This window comes from Ochotona princeps, chromosome 19, assembly GCF_030435755.1.
Source record: "Ochotona princeps isolate mOchPri1 chromosome 19, mOchPri1.hap1, whole genome shotgun sequence".
Classification (NCBI taxonomy): domain Eukaryota; kingdom Metazoa; phylum Chordata; class Mammalia; order Lagomorpha; family Ochotonidae; genus Ochotona; species Ochotona princeps.
Window position 1 is genome coordinate 32,471,826 of NC_080850.1, and position 21,631 is coordinate 32,493,456.

Consider the following 21,631-nt stretch of genomic DNA (forward strand, 5'->3'; position numbering starts at 1 on the left):
CCGTGGCCTGGGAAAGCAGCAGAGGATGGTCCAAAAGCCTTGGGACCCTGCCCACATTTGGGAGACTTGAAAGAAGGTCTAGGCTCCTACCTTCAGATCAGCTCAGCTCCAACTGTTGCGGCCATTTGGGGAGTGAACCAGCACACAAAGAGATTTGTGGGCCCAGCGCAGTGACCCAGCGGCTAAAGTCCTTGCCTTGAACATGCCGAGATCTCATATGGGCGCCGGTTCTAATCCAGGTGGTTCCGCTTCCCATCCAACTCCCTGATTGTGGCCTGGGAAAGCAGTCGAGGAACGCCCAAAACCTTGAGACCCTGCCTCTGCGTGGGAGACCTGGAAGAGTTCCTGGCTCCTGGCTTCAGATCGGTGCAGCACCGGCCCTTGTGGTCACTTGGGGAGTGAATCATCAGATGGAAGATCGTCTTCTCTGTCTCTCCGGCTCTCTCTATATATATGACTTTACAATAAAAATATATAAATTGTTAAAAAAAAAAAAAAAAGATCTTCGTTTCTCTCTGCCTTTCCAATAAAAAAATTTTTCCTTACTTTCCATAATGAACACATATTAATTTTTTTATCATTAATGCTTTTTATTTTTTTTAAAGGTTTATTATTATTATTGGAAAGCCGGATATACAAAGAGGAGGAGAGACAGAGAGGAAGATCTTCCATCCAGTGATTCACTCCCCAAGTGAGCCGCAATGGGCTGGTGCTGCGCCAATCCGATGCCAGGAACCAGGAACCTCTTCCAGGTCTTCCACGCGGGTATAGGGTCCCAAAGCTTTGGGCCGTCCTCGATTGCTTTCCCAGGCCACAAGCAGGGAGCTGGATGGGAAGTGGAGCTGCCGAGATTAGAACCGGCGCCCATATGGGATCCTGGGGTGTTCAAGGCGAGGACTTTAGCCACTAGGCCACGCTGCCAGGCCCTAATGCTTTTTATTTTTTAAAAGATTTATTTATTTTACTTGGAAAGGCAGATGTACAGAGACGAGATAGAGAGAGAAAGATTTTTTTGTCCTCTGGTTCACTCCTTAAGTAGTCACAAAGACCAGAGCTGAGCTGATCTGAAGCTAGGAGCCAGGAGCTTCTGGGTCTCCCACGTGAGTGCAGGGTCCTAAGGCCCTGGGCCGTCCTTGACTGCTTTCCCAGGCCAAAAGCAGGGAGCTGCATGGGAAGTGGGGCCGCCAGGACACAAATTGGTGGCCATTTGAGATCCCAGTGCATGCAAAGCGAGGACTTTAGCCGCTGTGCTACTGTGCTGGGCCCAAAGATTTATTTACTTTTATTAGAAAGTCAGATTTACAGAGAGAAGGAGAGAAAGAAAGATCTTCCATCCACTGGTTCACTCCCTGAATGGCTATAATGTCCAGAGCTCAGCCAATCCAAAGCCAGGAGCCAGGAGCTTCTTCCAGGTCAGCCATGCAGGTGCAGGGTCCCAAGGCTTTGGGCCGCCCTCCACTGCTTTCCCAGGTCACAAGCAGGGAGCTGAAAGTGGAGCAGCCAGGATATGAACTGGTGCCCATATGGGATCCTGGTGCATGCAAGTCAGAGTTTAGCCACTAAGCTGCTGTGCTGGGTCCCCCTATTTTTTTTTAAATGTTCTATTTACTTATTTCAAGAACAGAATTACAGAGAAAGAGAGAGAGAGAGAGAGAATGATCAATCTTCCATTTGCTGATTTATTCTCTAAATGACTATAACGGCCAGAGTTGGGCCAGTCTGAGGTCAAGAGCCAGGAGCTTCTTCTAGGTCGCCCATGTGAGTTCAGTGACTGAAGTAATTGGTCCATACTCTACTGCTTTCCCTGGAGCATTAGCAGGGAGCTGGATAAAAACTGGAGCAGCCACTCAAAGTGGTGGCCATAAGGAATGCCAGTACCATAGGAAGTGGCTTTACAGCTACACTATAGCATTAGCCTCATACCTATTAACTACAACAATGAGAGCAAGTAATAGTACAGCAAACCACAACTTTGATGTTTCACTTCTGTGCAGGTGATTTGGCTTCCTCTTCTATTACTCCACAGCTGCTGGGGCTGAGGCACAAAGCAAAAGAACTTGCCAGTCCATCTTCATTCCTATTGATAATGCTACATACTCAGTGAAAAGGGCAGCCTTTTCAGAAACAGAATAGCTATGGTCAAAGATATGTAAGTGGTGCTCTTTCCTGTAGAACCTCAATTTGTCTAGCAACATTTTTTTGTGCAATAACTGTAATTATTAGACCTGGTAGAAACGTAAGAATAAGCCCTTGGCCCTCACTGAGAAGGCAGAGACTCAACTCTATCCTCAGGGCAAGCTTTACTATCTAGAAATCATACCTTCATCATGTGCACCCTCCCCGATGGGGATCCCAACGTACACCATCACATTTACAGCATCAGACACATCCAAGTGAAGATTTGTTGTGCCAACTCTTCTATCTTCTGCTGTTATCAAGCCTGAAGGTGAAAGGAAACATGCAGGATGAGAGGGCAATGTTCTAACATCTCAACAGACTCAGAATGCGCTCAAGACTGGTTTTAAGGGGGTAACATTTGGAATGAAATACACGTTTATCAATAACTCATTCTCATCTCTTTTATACTGTTACAGATTGATTTCTAACTTGGTTGCAAAGCCATCAGCTTTGTCCATGAAACCAACTGACTTCTCCTAAATCATCTTTCCTTGCAAAGTAAAAAAGTGGGCGATGGGACACTCAGATGCAGCCCACTTTATGAGTACTTAGGTCATTACTAAATTTTAAAAGGCTCTGGCTAGGGAACATGGCAGTGAGTTTTCTTCACTGTTGTTTTATCAAGTCTCTTAGGACTAAGAAGGTACCTCCCTGGGTAGCATTTTTTTTTTAAAAAAGATTTATTTATTTTATTAGAAAGTCAGATATACAGAGAGGAGGATCTTCCGTCCGATGTTTCACTCCCCAAGTGAGCACAACGGCCAGTGCTCTGCCAATCTGAAGCCGGGAACCAGGAACCTCTTCCTGGTCTCCCACGTGGGTGCAGGGTCCCAAGGCATTGGGCTGTCGTCGACTGCTCTCCCAGGCCACAAGCAGGGAGCTGGATGGGAAGCAGGGCCGCCAGGATTAGAACCGGCGCCCATATGGGATCCTGGGGTGTTCAAGGCGAGGACTTTCTCTGCTAGGCCACTGCGCTGGGCCCCCTGGGTAGCATTTTTAAGGAGATGTTCTAACTCCAAGAGAATTACCAGTTTGTGGACTGGGCCCATATGGATGTTACACAAGTAAGTGTGATCAAAGCAAACACACTCTAAACTACCCTGGATAGTTCCAACTTCTCCAGTAGCTGTCACTTGCCCTCAGTCACCTCTACTCCTGACCCAGACCATAAATCACCCTTTGTAACCAAAATGAGAACAACAGTCCCCAAAAAGGGCAATTCAGACCTCTCCGTCATACCATAGGCGTTGTACATCTTGGGGCCCAGATCAGGTCTTACAAAGTAGCTGGGCAGCCTAGAGGCCAGATTGAGCCTGCCATCACGTTTCGTATATTCTGGCAGAGGAAGGTTTTCCATCAGATCTTCAAATCTACCAAAGGGCAGGAAAGATAACTTAGTTTGGGATAGGTAGAGAAGGCAAAGTGGCAAAGTTTTGCTTCTCTGTTTACTTTGTGATGACTGCTGGAGCCCATTACTGTAGGTCACTAACCTTGTTGGCATCATGTCTCGAAAATCTTCCCCAGGAGGCCAGTCCTTGAGTTTAAGCACCATCGGTTGTCCATCTTCTGATCTCAGTCGCTCTAGAAGACAGACAGAACTTCCACAAACATCTGCTGCACTTTGCCTGATTTTTGCATTGAATGAAAAATCTTAGGAGACTGAATTCTTACTTAAGAGTGTAAACCTGCATACAGCCTGGGTTAGGTAAGCTTTATTTTTTTCATCCATTACTTTATTTATATATGGCCTACTTTTCTACTTGACAGGGATTCTATCACCTCTCCCAGGGTCACCGTGGCATCACCTGTGTAAGCCCAGCCTCACTCTGGGAGCTTTGACTGCATCAAGCTACATTATGCTCAGCATCAAGAGACAGTGCTCTTCAGGCCAAGAAGATACAATTTGTTACTCCAACGGTAGGGATGGACATACAGATGTTTCCTTCCCATTATGCCTTTACCAAACTAAACAGCAAAGCTACTCACTGCATATGATCTCAAAGCCGTCCCAGAAGTCCCGAACTTTGACGTCAGAAATTATAGCACAGTTTCGGCAGTTTACCAAGTCAACATCCTGGTCTCCAAATTCTTGGCTAAAGGCTTCTGGTTTCCAGAGTTCAGACTTGAGCTTTTTATGTACCCCTGAAACCAGCACTGGCTGTGGAAATAAAAATATCCCAATGAGAGTAGGAACACTCTTGGCTCCATGGCTAAGCAACAGAATAGGATGGTTTCCTGGTGATCTCTTCTCCACAAAGATCTATTATTGCTTCCCAGGTTTATCATTTATGGATTCCAACAAGTCAGCTTAAAAGAATGGAACCAGCTGCTTCTCCTTTTTTCTTTCTTATGTTACTAGATTGCTTTTATTTTTATATTTTTCTCCATTTTTATTCTTAAATCTGACCCTGGTTGTCAGGCTATAGAATTTGTTTCTTTTGCCCTGGGAAAAGAAAAAAAGCTAACAAACCAACTTTGAGAAGACTTCCTTACATTGAAAGTGATAAACTAGTAATCTCTCCCTCCTTGAAGCACCTGCTGAATGATAAACATAAGGGAGAGTCATCACCACATCATCACAACGTTTACCCATAAAAGCATCACCCACTTCCACTCACACCCTCACCCTATCTTATATCACACTTAAGAATGCCAGATCAACAGTTAACAGGAGTCTCTACTGTCTTTTAAGAACATGGCAACTCAACTTAGAAATAAAATAATATACAATGTATGTTTAGGAATCCCTCTGACTTAAATAAATTCAGGAAATATGAAGTACCAACCTATTAATAACAAACTTGCCATGTATATCTCTGGCAAGAAATCTCCCAGAGACCTGGAATTATCCTGGTAACAGTGGCAGGCAGGCAGCCAGCTAGGAATTATCCCTTTTCCCTTACCTGGCCTTGCTTCCAACACTCACGGAAGATTTTCCAATTATTTTTGTTGCTAGGGTCATGGAGACACAGGAGTCTTCCATCACAGAGCCAGGAGTGTGAAGTATGGGGGTCTAGCACATTCAACCCCATTACCATCTCCTTCACTTCCTTTTGGGTTTCAGTCAAGTTGCAGGTCCGCTTTGAAGCATCTGAGGTTTTCTTATTTTCCACCACTGAGGCAATTATGTGATCAAGAAAGTTGGGTAGGCTGGCTTTGTTCTTCACTCCCTGCCATACACAAATCCATCAGGTCAACCTTGTACTTACAAGGTTGTATTAATGAGAAGTTCTCACCAAAATTATTATTATTATTAAATTCCACAAAAAATTATTATTATTAAATTCCACAAAAGTTATTCTCATTCATATTTAGCATTACATTTATGAAAGAAAGTAGAGAAAGATCCTTTCCTGCTTTAAAGATTTGAGACATAAGGAACATGTTTCCTGTTTAGCCATGTATTAAGTATATTCCGACCAGCATGCTTAGAACTTCATTCTGCTATGCCATGTGATGGCAGGGGCTCAAGTACCTGGGCCATCTTCTACTGCGTTCCCAGGCGCATTATCAAGGAAGTGGATTGGAAGTGGAACATCCAATTCTAATTGGGGCCCCAGTGCAGGATGTAAGTGCTGCTAGTGGTGCTTAATCTGATACTCCACAATGCCCACCCCCCTAATTAAAAGTCTGTCATTATCAAGAAAATCAAGTGCGCTATGTAGTAACTTTTCAGATGCCTGAAAAATGTCTTTTACTGATTCCCTAACATAGACACAAAAGGATCACTCCTTGGAATGATTTCAAATATTCCTGAAATTTAGCATAATGAGAGATCCTGTGAGTTCAATAATTCCCCACAGATCCTCTAACCCCATCGTTCTGGGAGTGTCTGCATGGGAAAGCACAAAGGCTGGAGCTGGAAACACTTACTGTGGAGGATGTAGAGAAGACTGGGGGGAAGGGTATGCCTGCGTCCAGGGGGGTTTGAGGAAGCTTTCCGGGTCCAGAGTGGAGGAGGTCTCGAAGGCTAGACCCTTCAGTTTTATTGTTAGAGGCAGTGGAACCCAGTAACAGACTGTTAAAAAGCTTTGGAGTCAACGGAGAGACCTTTGCAGTAGAGTTGAAGGAGTCTAGCCCAAACGGTGAATGAGACTCTTTATTGAGCACCGACCTCAGGGACCCTGCCTCTGTAAAAACACAAGCAGGAACAACAGCATTAGGTACAATAAGCAATACCCAGGGTGCCAATGACTCCTCAAACTCAGTCACTGAGAAAGAAGAGGTACTTTCTCCTCCCCTGCCCTACAAATCATGCATAGTTTGTCTGAGCCAAGCCTACCAAACTATAAAAATGAGACATTTAATGGCCAAGGGAAAAGGTTACTACTTTCCCCTTTTATTCCCAACTGCCTTTCATCTTCTTCACTAAGAGTGTTTTTTCAAGTGTGTCTCTGGGACCAACACTGAAATTATCCAGAGTGCTTGTTAAAAATGGAGACTGCTGACTTTAACGGATTCTGATTTAATAGTGTGGATGCTACACTGGAATATGTATTTTCAATATTCCTCCCTATGGTTCTTGTATCCAATGAGAACTACTGTTCTTTTTAAAAAGATTTATTTTTTTGGAAAGGCAGATTTACAGAGAGGAGAGACAGAAAGATCTTCCATCTGCTGGTTCACTCCCCAACTCGTCACAATGGGCAGAGCCAATCCTATCTAAACTCAGGAGTTTCTTCAGGGTCTCCCATGCTGTTGTATGGTCCCAAAGCATTGGGCCGTCCTCTATTGCTTTCCCAGGCCATAAGCAGGGAGCTGAATGGGAAATGGAGCAGATGGGATATGAACTGGTGTCCATATGGGATCCTGGCGCTTGAGTAGGAAGATTAGCTAATTGAGCCACTGTGCCAGGCCTGAGAACTACTGTTCTAAGTCTGGTTCTCAGCCTTTGCTGTATGACAGAATTATTTGGGAAGCTTTTAAAAACCATGATCAACTCCGATTAAGGACACCAGAAGTAGGACCCAGGATGTACGTTTTGAAAGAAGCTCCACTTTTAGAAAGAAGTTAAAGAGATTGCTTTATTTTATGCAATCAGCCAGAGAAACCAAGTGGTATGTTTTATAAATGGGGATGGTAATATCTGAGTTAAAGAATCCCAGCAGTCTCACCCACTGACAGAGCAGAGGATTTTGCTTATCTCACCTTTAGTTTCTTCTTTAGCTTTCTGAGTTGCTAAATCTGCCAACCAGTGCAGGGCAGAAGAGGGTGGGGCCATGTCCGGACAAGGAGGCCTGATGGCTTTTAGCTCACTATTGCTATTGGATGCCGAACTGTCTGCTTTCAGAGGCTCTTCAGATCTGCTGTCAGAGCTGTCCGCTTTGGGAACCTGGTCGGGCTCTGGAGCTGTTACTGATGCAGTCCCTCCTCCGCCTGAAAAGGTAGTTTCGTTTCCAGAAGAGGCACTAGGGTTGATGCTAGGAAGCTAGGGCAGAGAAGCAAATGCGGTTAGAATGCCCTTCTTTGGTATTAAGTGGTGGTCTCTGACAGTAAATCAGTCTGGGAATCCAAAACTAGGCTATAAATTCTTCCATTCATTTTAGAACTGAGCCTCACAATGTGCCAGAAACCATGCCAAGTTCTGTAGAAAGAGCAGTGAACAAGAACTTAGTGTTAATAAAGATTTATTTAACATGTCTGAATCCTCTATAATGGCAAACTGGTGATTAAAATAACCTCACAGAGCAGTTCTGAGGATTAAATAAGACAGTACATGCAAAGAACTTAGCACAGTTCTGGTATACATAAAAGGTCAATAAATGTTTAATACCATAGTACTGAATTTTCCAAATAACTTGCTCTAATAGGTCAACTCTACTGAAAATACATCTCTAGATCCCTCAGCAGTAATTTCTGTGTTGGTACTATTCTAGAAAAGCCATGAGTGTTAACAGCTGTGTGTATGTTTTGTTTGTTAAAAGACAACTGCTTATTTAAATCAGGCTAATCCTTGTATGTGACAAAGCAATGACACTGTGGCACAGTGTGTAAAGCCACTGCCTGTTCTACCAGCATCCAGTTTGAGTTCTGGCTGTTTGGCTTCTGATCCAGATCTCTGGTTGGGCCCTTGTATCCAAGTGGGAGACACAGGAGAAGCTCCTAGCATCAGGCTTTGGACTGACCCAGCACTGGCAGTCGTGGCCTTTTGGGGAGTGAACTAGTTAATGGAAGATCTTTTTGTCTCTTCCTTCCTGTGAAACTCTGCCTTCCAAATAGATAAATCCTTTTTCAAAACAAAGGAAGGAGGAAGGAAAGAAAACCACTGCCTTTTTATTAGAGGCTTGAAATTACTCTGCAAGTAGAATGAACCCAACTCAATTGGCCAATTTCCATTTTTCTGTCCTCTGCACCTGAATGAATCTGATGATAAGTCCATGTAACCTTCAGAGATATGGCTGAGAAAACTGATGGTATTTCTAGTCACCTTTCCTACACTGTTCCTGTAATCCATAGATCATGAGGTACACATCATGACAGGATGCAAAGAATCTATTTGTGCTATTTAACAATTAAGATTGAAATGGTGTAGGATGAATAAACAGTAACCAGTCAAAGTAACTAAACTCCTCTTGGGTAAATCTTTGTGAACTCTTTCTAGAAAGACTTGCCCAGCCCTATTTTACTTTCCAGGAATTCTATAGTAGTAAGAAACAATAGAGGTGAAAAATCATTCTGGTCCTACAAATTTAAGGGTCACTCACTTTACCTGTGACATTCCATTGGTGACAGCAGGTCTCAACACAGATTTGTTTTGCCGACTTATGCAAGGGCAGTTTGCTTTAATTCCCCACTTGCCACGAGCAGCATGTACCATGTCTCCAATGTTATAAAGAGCTAGGAAAAACAAAGTTATAATACCAATTAACACTAGAACATTTGTACTTGGGAGATTAAAAAAGTTCACGAAAAAAGTATATCATCTTTCAATTCCATTTTTCCATGAACATTTAGATGTCCTCTCATATAAGCACAAATTATTTTTTTTTAAGATTTATTTATGTATTTTTTTTTTAAGATTTATCCATTTTCATTATAAAGTTAGATATACGGAGAGGAGGAGAGAGAGAGGAAGATCTTCCGTCCGATGATTCACTCCCCAAATGAGCCACAACGGCCGGTGCTGCGCTGATCCGAAGCCGGGAACCAGGAGACTCTTCCAGGTCTCCTATGCGGGTGCAGGGTCCCAAAGCTTTGGGCCGTCCTCTACTGCTTTCCCAGGCCACAAGCAGGGAGCTGGATGGGAAGTGGAGCTGCCGGGATTAGAACCGGCGCCCATAAGGGATCTCGGGGCTTTCAAGGCGAGGACTTTAGCCACTGGGCCACGCTGCCAGGCCCTATTTATGTATTTGAAGGGTACAGTTATAGAAGGAGAGAAGAGAGACAGAGCTCTATCTACTAGTATACTACCTAAATGGCTACAATGGATTGGAGCCAGGAGGTTCGCCTGGGTCTTATACATGGCAGCAGCGGTTAAGTACCTGGGCCATTTTCAGCTTTCCCAGGCACATTGGTAAGGAACTACACCTGGGGACCATATGAGGTACTGGCAACACAAGTGATGACGACCCACTTTGCTACAGCACTGGCCCATGCACAAACTGTTTTAGGAATTTCTTTATGTTATGTCCCTCCACCCTTAGAGTTCAACAAGGTAGCTGCTTCTGTCCTCAAGTTGCCAAAATCACATAGACACTAAGAGAAGTCAAGTCACTTGCTCAAGTTTATAAAGCTGGGAAATTGAAGTACTGAGACTTTAACCTAAGTTAAAGTTATATTTACCCCCAAAGTTCTGTGCTCTCTTAACAAAGTTACACTGTCTCTGCTTCCTTTAGTAGACATTAGCAGGGTGTATTCCAGGAGGAACTTGAGGGGTAGACTACTTATGTTCAAGGGAAACATTGTAAATTGTACATTTCACTGTTACTTATACCTTTAATACAGATTAATGTAGATTTTACACGGGGGCATTAACCATGCTTAGACCAGGAGGGAGCTTGCCTCTATTATTTATTCAAGTGTTTTTTTGGTTTGTTTTTTTTTTTTTTAAAGATTTATTTATTTTTATTGGAAAGTCAGATATACAGAGAGGAGGAGAGACAGAGAGGAAGATTTTCCATCCAGTGATTCACTCCCCAAGTGAGCCGCAATGGCCGGTGCTGTGCTGATCTGAAGTCAGGAGCCAGGAACTTCCTCCAGGTCTCCCACGCGGGTGCAGGATCCCAATGCATTGGGCATTCCTCCACTGCTTTCCCAGGCCACAAGCAGGGAGCTGGATGGGAAGCAGAGCTGCCAGGAATAGAACCAGTGCCCATATGGGATCCTGGTGCGTTCAAGGCGAGAACTTTATCCGCTAGGCTACTGCACCGGGCCCCTGTTCAAATGTTTTTAACTTGAGTATATAGGATCCGAGAGATGCTTGTGCCCCTAAAGTTCTCTTCAGTGGAGAATATATGTAGTAGTTTTGTAGGTACACTCATAAGTCTATGTTAATGCACATGTGGGAAGCTGGGTATACAGAATTTTGGGAGGAACTGGGATTGTCACACAGAAGGATCATTATTTCCTTCTGTTAAGCTAGCTCCCTTTATTAAGCAGTTAAAAGGTCTGACTACCTTCAGCTGGGTTCCTGCAAACTTAAAATCAGAGACCTTTCTGAAAGCCTAGGGACTGGCTTTTTTATTCAGGCTCAGCCAACCATGTAAATATGGAATGGTGTCTGGACATGTGATTAACTCTTCAGAAACGGGTAGCAGAGTGTGCAGTGGTGACAAACTCTCGAACACACACATTTAAAGATGCAAATTCTCAGACAATCTGATGAGGCTTAAAGCAATAAATCTGGCAGGGGCAGCAGATAATGGCACCACCTGTGATGCTGGCTGTTCATCCGGCACTGCTTTGTGTACCAGCTGCTCCACTTCTGAGCCAGCTCCCTGTTAATGGCCTGAGAAAGCAGCAGCAGATGGCTGAGGACTTTGTGCTCCTGCCACCCACGTGGGAGATCTGGATGGCCGTTGTGGCCATCTGGGGAGTGAATCAGCAGATAGAAGATCTCTGGTTCTCCATCTCTCCCTTTCGATCTGTAAGTCTAACTTTCAAAATAAATAAACATTTAAAAAAAAGGAAAAACCCAGCATCTAAATTTATTAAGATATTAAAAATAAGAAAAATTAACCAGACATTTCACCAATTTTTATAGCATGTTATCTCAACTAAGAACATGTGTGAATATTTTCACCTGTGAATGTGTAAAAGACTTTTCTTTATTTTTTTACCTGTGCCAGGGATGATCTGGGTAGGCATGAGATTCTCTGGCTCATGTGACTGTCCCTTAGCACACTTCAACCAGGAGAAAACTTCTTCATCACCCATCTCCTCTGCCTCTGAAAGAGATATGAATTTAGTTCACACAGGGTCACATGAAAGGTCCTTCTTTTTTTTTTTTTTAAAGATTTATTTTATTTTTATTACAAAGTCAGATATACTGAGAGGAGGAGAGATAGAGAGGAGGTGGAGCTGCCGGGATTACAACCAGTGGCCATATGGGATTAAGGCGAGGACCTTAGCCACTCGGCCACGCCGCCGAGCCCAAAAGGTCCTTCTTAATAACTGCAAATTCTAGAATCTGAAAGTCAATCTGGGGCAGGTACAATAATTCAACTGGCTAATTCTCCACCTGTAAGTGCCAGAATCCCATATGGACACGGCTTCCAGTCCGGGCTGTTCCATTTCCCATCCAGCTCCCTGCATGTGGCCTGGGAAACCAGCCAAGGATAGCCCAAGACTTTGGGACCCTGTACCTGGACAGGAGGCCTGGAGGAAGCTCCTGGCTTCAGATGGGGTCAGCTCTAGCCGTTTCAGCCACTATGGAGTGCACCTCAGCTATATGTTGGCAGCGAAATAATGGGCAAATGGAGACTCTATGATGGACTATGTCAATCAGTGGATTCTTCAACGACCTCATCGTGCTCGGAGTGGCAAGAATGGCAGCGATTCACAACTGGTGAACTATCAAAACCACTTAAGCAAGTATCTCAGAGCATGCCCCACATCCGGGACTTGGGGTGGGTGGAAAACTGGGTGGGGCTTCTCCCTCAATATCCCCCTTTACCTCAGATGCATGAAGGAAACAATATGGAAATAATAGTCTTACCCACTTCCCTATAGCCCTTGAACCTTTTTACCATAATTAACTATGTAAACATTGTCATAAATATAAAAAAAAAACCAAAAAAACAAAAAACTTAGCCATTCCAGTTCCTATACTGGCTCCTCAGTATGGTTTTAATTTGCTTTTCCCTAGTAAATAATTCTCCAGCTGGTACTGCTGCGTAAGAAGCAAAGCTGCTGCCTGCAGTGCTGACATCACATATGGGCACTGCTTCAAGTCCTGGCTGCTTCAATTCCCATCCAGCTGCCCACTGATGTTCCTGGGAAAGCAGCAGATGATGAACCAAGTGCTTGGGCCCCCATATCCACATGGGACACCTATAAGAAGCCCCTTTCTTCCGGCTTTGGACAGGTCCAGCTTGGGCCCTAGTGAGCATGTGGAAATTGTATTAGTGGATGGAGGGCCCGGCAGCGTGGCCTAATGGCTAAAGTCCTCGCCTTGAAAGCCCCGGGATCCCATATGGGCGCCGGTTCTAATCCCGGCGGCTCTGCTTCCCATCCAGCTCCCTGCTTGTGGCCTGGGAAAGCAGTAGAGGACGGCCCAGTGCATTGGGACCCTGCACCCGTGTGGGAGACCCGGAAGAGGTTCCTGGTTCCCGGCTTCGGATCGGCGCACACCGGCCATTGCGGCTCACTTGGGGAGTGAAACATCGGACGGAAGATCTTCCTCTCTGTCTCTCCTCCTCTCTGTGTATCTGACTTTGTAATAAAATAAATAAATCTAAAAAAAAAAAAAAAAAGAAATTGCATTAGTGGATGGAAGATCTCTGCTGTCTCTCTATAACTGCCTTTCAAAGAAATAAATATATATTTTTTAATAGACTATTTTTGGAAACACAGATCAGAATTATGGACAGAAGAGACAAAAAGATCTTCCATCTTCTGGTTCACTTTTCAAATGGCCACAATGGCTGGGGCTAGGCTGATCCAAAGTCAGAAGCTGGGAGCTTCTTTTGGGTCTCCTAAATGGATGCAGGGTCTCCTAAATGGATGCAGGGTCCCAAGGCTTTAGCCACCCTCTATTGCTTTTCCAGGCCATAAGCAAGGAGCTCCTTTTGAAGTGGAGCATCTGGGACACAAACTGGCACCCATATGAGATCCCAGTGCTTGCAAAGTGAGGATTTAGCTATTGAGCTATAGTGCTGGTTTCAATAAATATTTTTTTGAAATGACACATCTCCATGTTCTTATTACTACTAGCATATTTTTTTAGAAATTAATTAATCTGAAGGTCATAGTGACTCAGAGAGAAGGATTTTTCTATTTACCAGCCCAAGATTCACCCAAGAGCTGTGGGCATTTGAGGAGTGTGTAGTAGGTAAAAGGTCTTCTCTGTCTGCCTGGCTTTCAGATAAATAAAGCAAAGAGTGAATTTTCTAGTACCTCTCTATAAAGTCTCTGTCTTTTTTTCCAAAGATTTATTTATTTTTATTGAAAGGCAGATTTACAGAGAGAAGGAGACACAGAGGAAAAGATCTTCCATTCATTGATTCACTCCCCAAGTGGCCACAATGGCTGGAGCTGAGCAGATCCACAGCAAGGATCCAGGAGCTTCTTCTGGGTCTCCCATGTGGATGCAGAGTCCCAAGGCTTTGGGCCATCCTCCACTACCTTTCCAGGACATAAGTAGCAAAGTGGAGCAGCTAGGACATTAACTGGCACCCATATGGGATCCTGGCACACACAAGTTGAGGATTTAGCAATTAGAGCATTGCACCAGACCCCGCCCCCTTCCCCCCAACTTTGTCATGAAAGGAGAATAAGAGTTTCTTTCTTGGCTTATTTTAGCATTCCCAGTCAGGTAGAGTAGTAGCAACTTTAACATCTTAACAGTAAAACAAAGAAGAATGAAGTTAAACAGTTAAAGAGGACCCACAAACCAACTCTTGTTTTAATTCCCAAGTCCCATAACTCCACTAATATAGACCAAAAGGTTTCCTTTAGAATCACAAAGGACAATATATGCTTACCACAGCGTGGACGGCTTTTCCTTAGCCGGTAACAGTCAAGGCAGACCCCAAATCCACATTTGCGACAAACCCAGTGGATGTTGAAGAGAGTTGTTTCACAGACATCACACATCTCTCGTACTCCACGCACAGCTCGCTTCCATGCCACTTTCTCTGGTGGACAGGGAAAGAAGACAAAGTATTAGTTATCCTAACCAATAGCAAAAGACTCCACATCCAAGCCATTCTGTCCATCAATAAAACTTAAGATTCATGAAGTCTGAATTTCTGCAATTGTAACAGAAATAAGGAATTTCTACTATTACAAGGGTTTATGGCAATATTACGATATAACCTGGTACCAGTAGGGAACATTACATGCTACATGGTACGAAGCAGAGACTGTAAAATTTTCCAGTGGGGCACTGGGTTGGTTGAGTTTGAAATAAAATTCTTCTCTTGAAATACAGGGTATAATTTCATAGCACAATTTTTCTTGGTTTGGAAATAGGGTATAGTAGCTCACAGGCATGAAAATATTAATGTCTTAAAAAAATGTGGATTATAGGTGTGAAACAAGGCACATAGTAGCACTTTGTTCATTCCCAAACTGTAGGATACTGTTTACTGAAACAAATTTGTCCAAAGCAAACTAAAATATTTGGCATGAACAAAACCCAACTGTCAAAGACTGAAAGAAGGAAGTCTGCTAGATGTAGCTAAAGCATCAACTACAGGTTGGTACAAAGAGATGTCTTGGAAGTTTTAATTAACCCCCCAAAAATACTATCCACCACTTCTACCAATCTTCCTTGAAGTAAAAGGAAAGAAAGTTCCACAGTGGGAGCCCCTGCAAACCAAGCAAGAGGGTCCTTACGGTGAGGTTCCACCATCATCATGGCTTCCTTCTCAGACATAACAAGCTGGCAGAACTGGTCCCCAACATTGGCCAAGATGTATTTTGAGGTCTCTAGGTCTATCCCTTCTGCTAGGGAGGAAGAGGGAATCCACAGGTTCATGGCATCAGGATCACTTTGCTGAGGGCTTAGGAATCCCTCCACACGAAGTACCCCCTTTCGAGTGAAGATCAACCTGAGACAGGAAAGTAGATGGGTAGATACAGTAATCCTTTGGTATTCCAGGACATTCCAGGACATTTCCCCCGACTACTGGATGCTCAATCCCTTATCTTAAAAGGGTAGAGTACTTTTGTATATAACCTGCATACATCCTCCAGCATTCTTTAAATCATCTCCAGATTGCTAACAATCACTACTACAATATCTGTGCCATGTAAATACTTGTTACACTGTATTGTTTAGGGCACAATAGCGAAGTCTCCACATGTTCAGCATAGATGCATTTTCTCCCCTCTGATCTGTAGCTAGCTGAATCTATAGATGCTTGAGTTGTGGATACGAGGACCAATTGCACATAGTTCAAACACAAGTTTCAAACTAATATGTGCATAAAATACCAGAACTTAAATCACACTAAGAATTTTCACCATATTTGACCTATGGGAATTTTTTCCAATCCTTTTCAGCATGAAATATAGAAAACCTAGGCTGACAGAGGTACCAGTATCCAACATGGCTGTCAGCTCAAGTTCTGGCTGCTCCATTTCCAATTCAGTTCCCTGCCTTGGGTCTGGAAAAGCAGTGGAAGACAGTAGCTGCTGGTTCCCTGTAACTATATGGGAAACCTAGAAGTTCTTGGCTGCCAGCTTTGTAATAGTCCAGCTAAGGTGTTGCAACCATTTGGGAGTGAATCAGCACATGAGAGATTTCTCTGTTTCTCCCTCTCTCACTGTAACTTTCAGAAAACAAAACAAAACAAAACAAATAAATACACACAAAAAGATACATGAGCTATTTTAGATACCAAATCTCTGGATGCTCATGAACCTTAGACAAAACAGCACAGTTTGCATTTAAGCAATGCTTCCTCCTGTGTATTTTAAATTATTTCTAAGTTATTTACATTATCTAATACATAAATGCCATGGAAATAATTTTTATATTGTCTAAGGAGTAATGACAAGAAAAAACCTGCATGTTAATTTTGCAATGTTGTTAGGCAAACAAACAAAAAAAGATTGACTTATTTTATCGGAAAGGCTGATTTACAGAGAAAAGGAGACAGAAAGGAAGACTTTCCATCTGCTGGTTCACTCCCTAAATGTCCATAATGGCTGGAGTTGAGCCAATCCAAAGCTGGGAGCAAGGAGCTTCTTCCAGGTCTCCCACATGAGTGCAGGATCCCAAGGATCTGAGCCACCCTGCAATGCTTTCCTAGGCCACAAGCAGGAAGTGGATGGGAACAGGAGCAGCTGTGATATGAACTGGTGCCCATATAGAATGGCAACACTTGCAAGTGGACAATCAGTCAATCGAGGCATCACACCATCCCAAACCGAAACACATTTTCAATCCATGGTTGAATCAGTAGACGACAAACCTTTCTGTAGGAAGAGTCAGCGCATGCGGAGACCAATGCCGCATTCTCTACTTACAGGAAAGCTTGCTAACACTCAGCTGCTTTCAATTCTTTACACCAGTGTTAGAGTTAACAGTTGTTTTAATTTGTTTTATTCCTGTATTTATGCCACTAATATGGCCAGAAATAAAAACATAGCCATCTTCAATGTCACACTTTATTAATTGCTTCATAAGGATCTCACTTCTTATCACATTGAGTAGCCACATATAACTTCCACAGATGGCCGTCACCACACTACCACACCTCACTTCAATTGAGCCCCACACTCCATCTGACCTGCTACTCTGAACTAGGACTGCAATGAAGATCATTCAACTTTAACTCTCCAAAGACAGAGCTATGATTCAAACTACTATGTAGCTGCTCTAACAGAGTCTTGGTAAAGCCTTAAGAAAATGGGTTAAGGAAAGTGGAAAGGAAGTAGTGAGAAACTTACAAACTCAGAGGAAGATTAGGAGATTAAGCAGGAATAGAGACAAAGAGGAATATGGGTACCTCCGGAAGTGAAAGAAGCGGCAGGCTACAGTAGAATCATCTTGCTCCTGTTCCTTAAACTTCCGATACCGCTCCAGGCGGCACTCCCGACACTTGTGCAGGTGAGGCGCCACGTTGATGCACGACCCATCCTGCAGGAACGGTTCTCCAGACTGCTTCAGCTTCTTCACTTTGCTCACATCTTTCAGCACTGACTGGCCAACTGTAGCAAGCGAGGGAGAAGAGATGTCATGAAAGGAATACACAGAGCCCAGTAAGATGGTCCTCTCGGGGATGGACATTTGTCCTGACCTAAGCCACTCTTCACTGCATTACTTAGCCTCGAAGTCATTAAGGACCCAGGAAGGAAGCAGCCCCTCAACTGGGAAGTACAGAGCATGACAATTTTGTGAGAAGTGGCTCACTGTGAAAAACAACTCCAACCACAGGTGTGAAGAGCGAAGGAAACAGAAGCCTCCATTATCTCAGGATTTGGCTATTCTATTAATTAAGGCCTCTTTAGTTTCCATGGGATATGATTCCTAAGGAAAAGAGCTATTTTTTACCTCCAGGTTTTCTCTTACATACTTTTAGACCATAATCTCACATCATGGAAAGTTGATGAGAGTAATGTTAAAATCCTTATGTATATTTCAGATGAGAAAAGTCTGAAGGGTGCTCCTCTTTGCTTCATCAATTCTATAGAAAGTTGCTACATGAAAATGGAGACCAGTTGTCAGTAATTCCTCTGAAGTAAATTAGGAATGAAATTAGGCGAAGAAAAAAGGGCTGAGAGAAACATAAGGAAATAGTTCCTGAACAAAAATAACACAATGACAAAGATCAAGCAAGAGTCCTCTTTTGTGGGATTATCCTTCTATGGGGACAGATATCCCTCTTAAAGTGCTGGTTTAGATGCAATCCTGCCCTAAGCCAGATCTAATGAGGGGCCTCTCCTGGGCCCTTTGGGCTCTGTAATTCCATGAGATTACAGAACTTTCCATCAAAGTGACAGCCTCTTTTGCTTAAGAGCACAACAGGCATCAGAAACTAAGGCCACAGCAAAGCCCACGTACAACCCCAGCAGGATCACCTTTCAGGGGGGCAGTCCGAGGCCGGCCCTTGGGGGCCTGCTTCCCTTTGCTTTTGCCCAGCAATAGCTCAGCACTGCGTTCCCCATTGGGGCCCAGTTTCCCCATCAGATGCTCCGGAATCCCCTTCAGACCAGTCTTGGCCTGCAGCTGCTCCTCAGAGTCGCTCAAATCTGACAGGTCGCTGTTGGTGCTGGAGTCTGAGTCCTGTCTGCAAGCCAAGCTTCGCTCATCCAGTGAGAACCTTTTCACAGCTTCAAAAGGAGCTTTGTTCTCCTGTGAATAATCTGTCGGGGAGGACAGAAAGCTGCCTGAGTGCCTGCCAAACACATTACTAAAGGTTTTGAGGAGGGGATTGTCCTGCTGCCCAGGACCCACAGTTGGCCTCTCCTCTGTGGGGCTCGAGGAGAGGGTAGGCATCTCAATGGGCTGGGTGAGGCTGCTGGTGGGAGAGCTGGAGCGGCCATTGCCCATGGCAGAGAGGCTTGGTCCCCCACTGCCTAGAGCTGAGCCGAGAACACCAGACACCAGCTTGGAGGAGTCAGTTGTAATGAAAAGGGTTTTCTTCTTTGCTAAAGATACTGAATCAGCGGAGTGAGACTCGGACCAGCTGGGTGCTGCCTTGGAGGTGACTGTGGTAGCACAGGAAGAGCTACCTGATGCCTGAGATGCAAAGCTGCTGAAAGGGCTATGTTCAACTTTCTTCACGAATGCCAGGAAAGGGTTAGAAGGCTCTTCTCGGGACAGTTTGGGGGGCTGTAAAAATAGATTTTCGTGACTCTCTGGGGTGCGGTTATTTAGGAGGCTCCTTGAGAAGGCTGGAGTGAGGGTAGGCATGGACTCTGCAGGCACTTTCCGGTCCACAGAGCTGCCAGTCTTAGAGCTCGGCTTAGTGTCTGCTCCAAGAGTGGATCTGCCCTTACACAGGCCTGAGCTCAGGCTCTCAAGGCTTTGTTTGAATGAGTCCCGACTAGAGGAATCTTCAGCCAAACTCTCTGAAACCGTCGTGAAGTAGTTACTGGTGGGTAAAGTTTGGGACATGCATTGAAAAAACAAGTTTTTGGAGAGATTAGAATCTTTCTGAGACTCTGGTGCAGAGCTACAGCCAAAAGAAAAGCCCAAAGGTTTGCTCTCTGTGCCTAGAACTCCATTGGACTGACTCCTTCCACTTCCAAAAGTCAAAGGTTGTGAAGAACTTGCCAGGGACGCTCCGAATCCAGATGAGGCCAAAATAGAATTTCTTGAATTCTGAAAGGAAGATAGCTTGAGTTAGTGATGCTGACAACCTAAAGATCTCTTTTTTTGACCTTGCCATTTCTGGATCAAATTCTCTTCACAATTCCATGGATCTGCTCTTGTAACTGGATTTTACCAGCACGGGGGAAGAACTGTGCCAAAGACCACAGAGAGGGCATCCTGAGCAAGGGGATCCAGGAACAGCAGGGTATCATTCCTTCTGCCATTCTTATAGCACCAGGAAGATACAGGGGCAGCCTCTTAGTATCCACAGTATTTTTTTTTTGAAAGACTTATTTATTTTTATTGGAAAGACAGATTTACGGAGAGGAGAGACAGAAAGACCTTCCATCCACTGCTTCATTTCCCAAATGGCCACAGTGGCTGGAGCTTCGGTGATCTGAAGCCAAGAGCCAGGAGCTTCTTCTAGGTCTCCCATACAAGAACAGGGTCTCAAGACCCTGGGCCATCTTCGACTGCTTTCCCAGGCCACAAGCAGGGAGCTGGATGGAAAGTGGAGCAGCCAGGACATGAACTGGTGCCCATATGGGATCCTAGAACTTGATAGGTGGAGGATTTAGCCACTGAGCCATTGCGCCAGGCCCGGTATCCCTAGTATTTCAAAGTGGAGTGAGTCCACCAGGGAATTGTGAAAAAGGGTTCCTGAACAGACACAGTTTTTAATTTAAAATACACCTATTATTGTCTATAATGAGCAATCTACTTCGATGACCTTAAAAGGTACTGGTGGGTCCGGCGTGCTGGCCTAGCGGATAAAGTCCTCACCTTGAACACGCCGGGATCCCATATGGGTGCCGGTTCTAATCCTGGTAGCCCTGCTTCCCATTCAGCTCCCTGCTTGTGGCCTGGGAAAATAGTCGAGGAATGTCCAAAGCCTTGGGACCCTGCACCCGTGTGGGAGACCCGAAGAGTTCCTGGTTTCCGGCTTCTGATCGGCACAGCACCGGTTGTTGTGGTCACCTGGGGAGTCAATCACCGGATGGAAGCTCTTCCTCTCTGTCTCTCCTCTTCTCTGTATATCTGACTTTGCAATAAAAACTAAATCTTAAAAAAAAAAAAAAAGCTATTGGTAAAGTGTTGATCTATTTAAGCTATTAGAAGATGCCCATGTTACAAAGCACCCATGCTAGGCACTTTAACACATTAATTTAGTAGCAACTTCACAAGATGGTCATTTCCAGAATGGGGCTATCTATTTATGGGTTGAAGTTAACCTAGAAGTTTAATTTTAATTAATATTAGACTTAACAACATCAAGTTAAAGGAAAGCTATTTACTATGGCCTTTTCAAAGTGCTAGATAGGAAATGTGTAGACTGATAATACCCACGAAAAAACCAGTATAACTGGAGAATGAAATTATAAAACACTTTTTCTTTGCCTTAATATATAAACTTTAAACTATTAGAAATAACAATTGCTTCATTATTCTCTCATTCTCTCAGTAAATGTCTTTTCAATAAAAGTAAATAAATTAAAAAAAAAATAACCATATAGGGCTCGGCAGTGTGGCCTGGTGGCTAAGGTCCTCGCCTTGATCCCATGTGGCCGCTGGTTCTAATCCCGGCAGCTCCACTTCCTCTCTATCTCTCCTCCTCTCAGTATATCTGACTTTGTAATAAAAATAAAATAAATGTTAAAAAAAAAAAACCCATATAGTCCAGCAGGAAAATAGGCGAGACAGTATTATGTGGATTTTATTAAAATTAAAAAGAACCAACCAAGCTAAACAGAAGAGATTTTTGTTTAAATAAAGCAAGCAGATTTTCAATTTATTTAAGCTATATTTTAAATATGCAAGAGGAGTCAACATGCAGGCTCCCTATCAACATGTAGTATATAGATTAGGAGCCTACTACTGGCTAGCCTCCAACTGACATCTGCTACTGAGATGCTTTTGGGGCATTTCAGAGATCAAAAAGCTGAAATTCATTTTCTTCCCACTAACCAGCAAACAGAGACCTAAACCCCTTCTCTACAAAACAGCAGGGAACAGACAGAGCCCTGA

General features: G+C 43.8%; 1 protein-coding gene across 1 annotated transcript in view; it reads right to left on the reverse strand.

Annotated features, from left to right (window-relative positions):
- Positions 1–21,631, reverse strand: part of KDM3B (lysine demethylase 3B) — a 61,210-nt gene that overhangs the window by 7,276 nt on the left and 32,303 nt on the right. The window contains exons 8-20 of the mRNA XM_004586450.3: positions 18,370–19,615; positions 17,298–17,499; positions 15,178–15,392; positions 14,322–14,474; positions 11,457–11,564; positions 8,888–9,015; positions 7,327–7,606; positions 6,052–6,308; positions 5,082–5,348; positions 4,165–4,336; positions 3,669–3,759; positions 3,418–3,548; positions 2,321–2,440 (exon numbers count right to left, since the gene is read on the reverse strand). Of these exons, the coding sequence (XP_004586507.2) occupies positions 2,321–2,440; positions 3,418–3,548; positions 3,669–3,759; positions 4,165–4,336; positions 5,082–5,348; positions 6,052–6,308; positions 7,327–7,606; positions 8,888–9,015; positions 11,457–11,564; positions 14,322–14,474; positions 15,178–15,392; positions 17,298–17,499; positions 18,370–19,615 (3,370 nt within the window). The remainder of the gene's footprint in view (positions 1–2,320; positions 2,441–3,417; positions 3,549–3,668; positions 3,760–4,164; positions 4,337–5,081; positions 5,349–6,051; positions 6,309–7,326; positions 7,607–8,887; positions 9,016–11,456; positions 11,565–14,321; positions 14,475–15,177; positions 15,393–17,297; positions 17,500–18,369; positions 19,616–21,631) is intronic.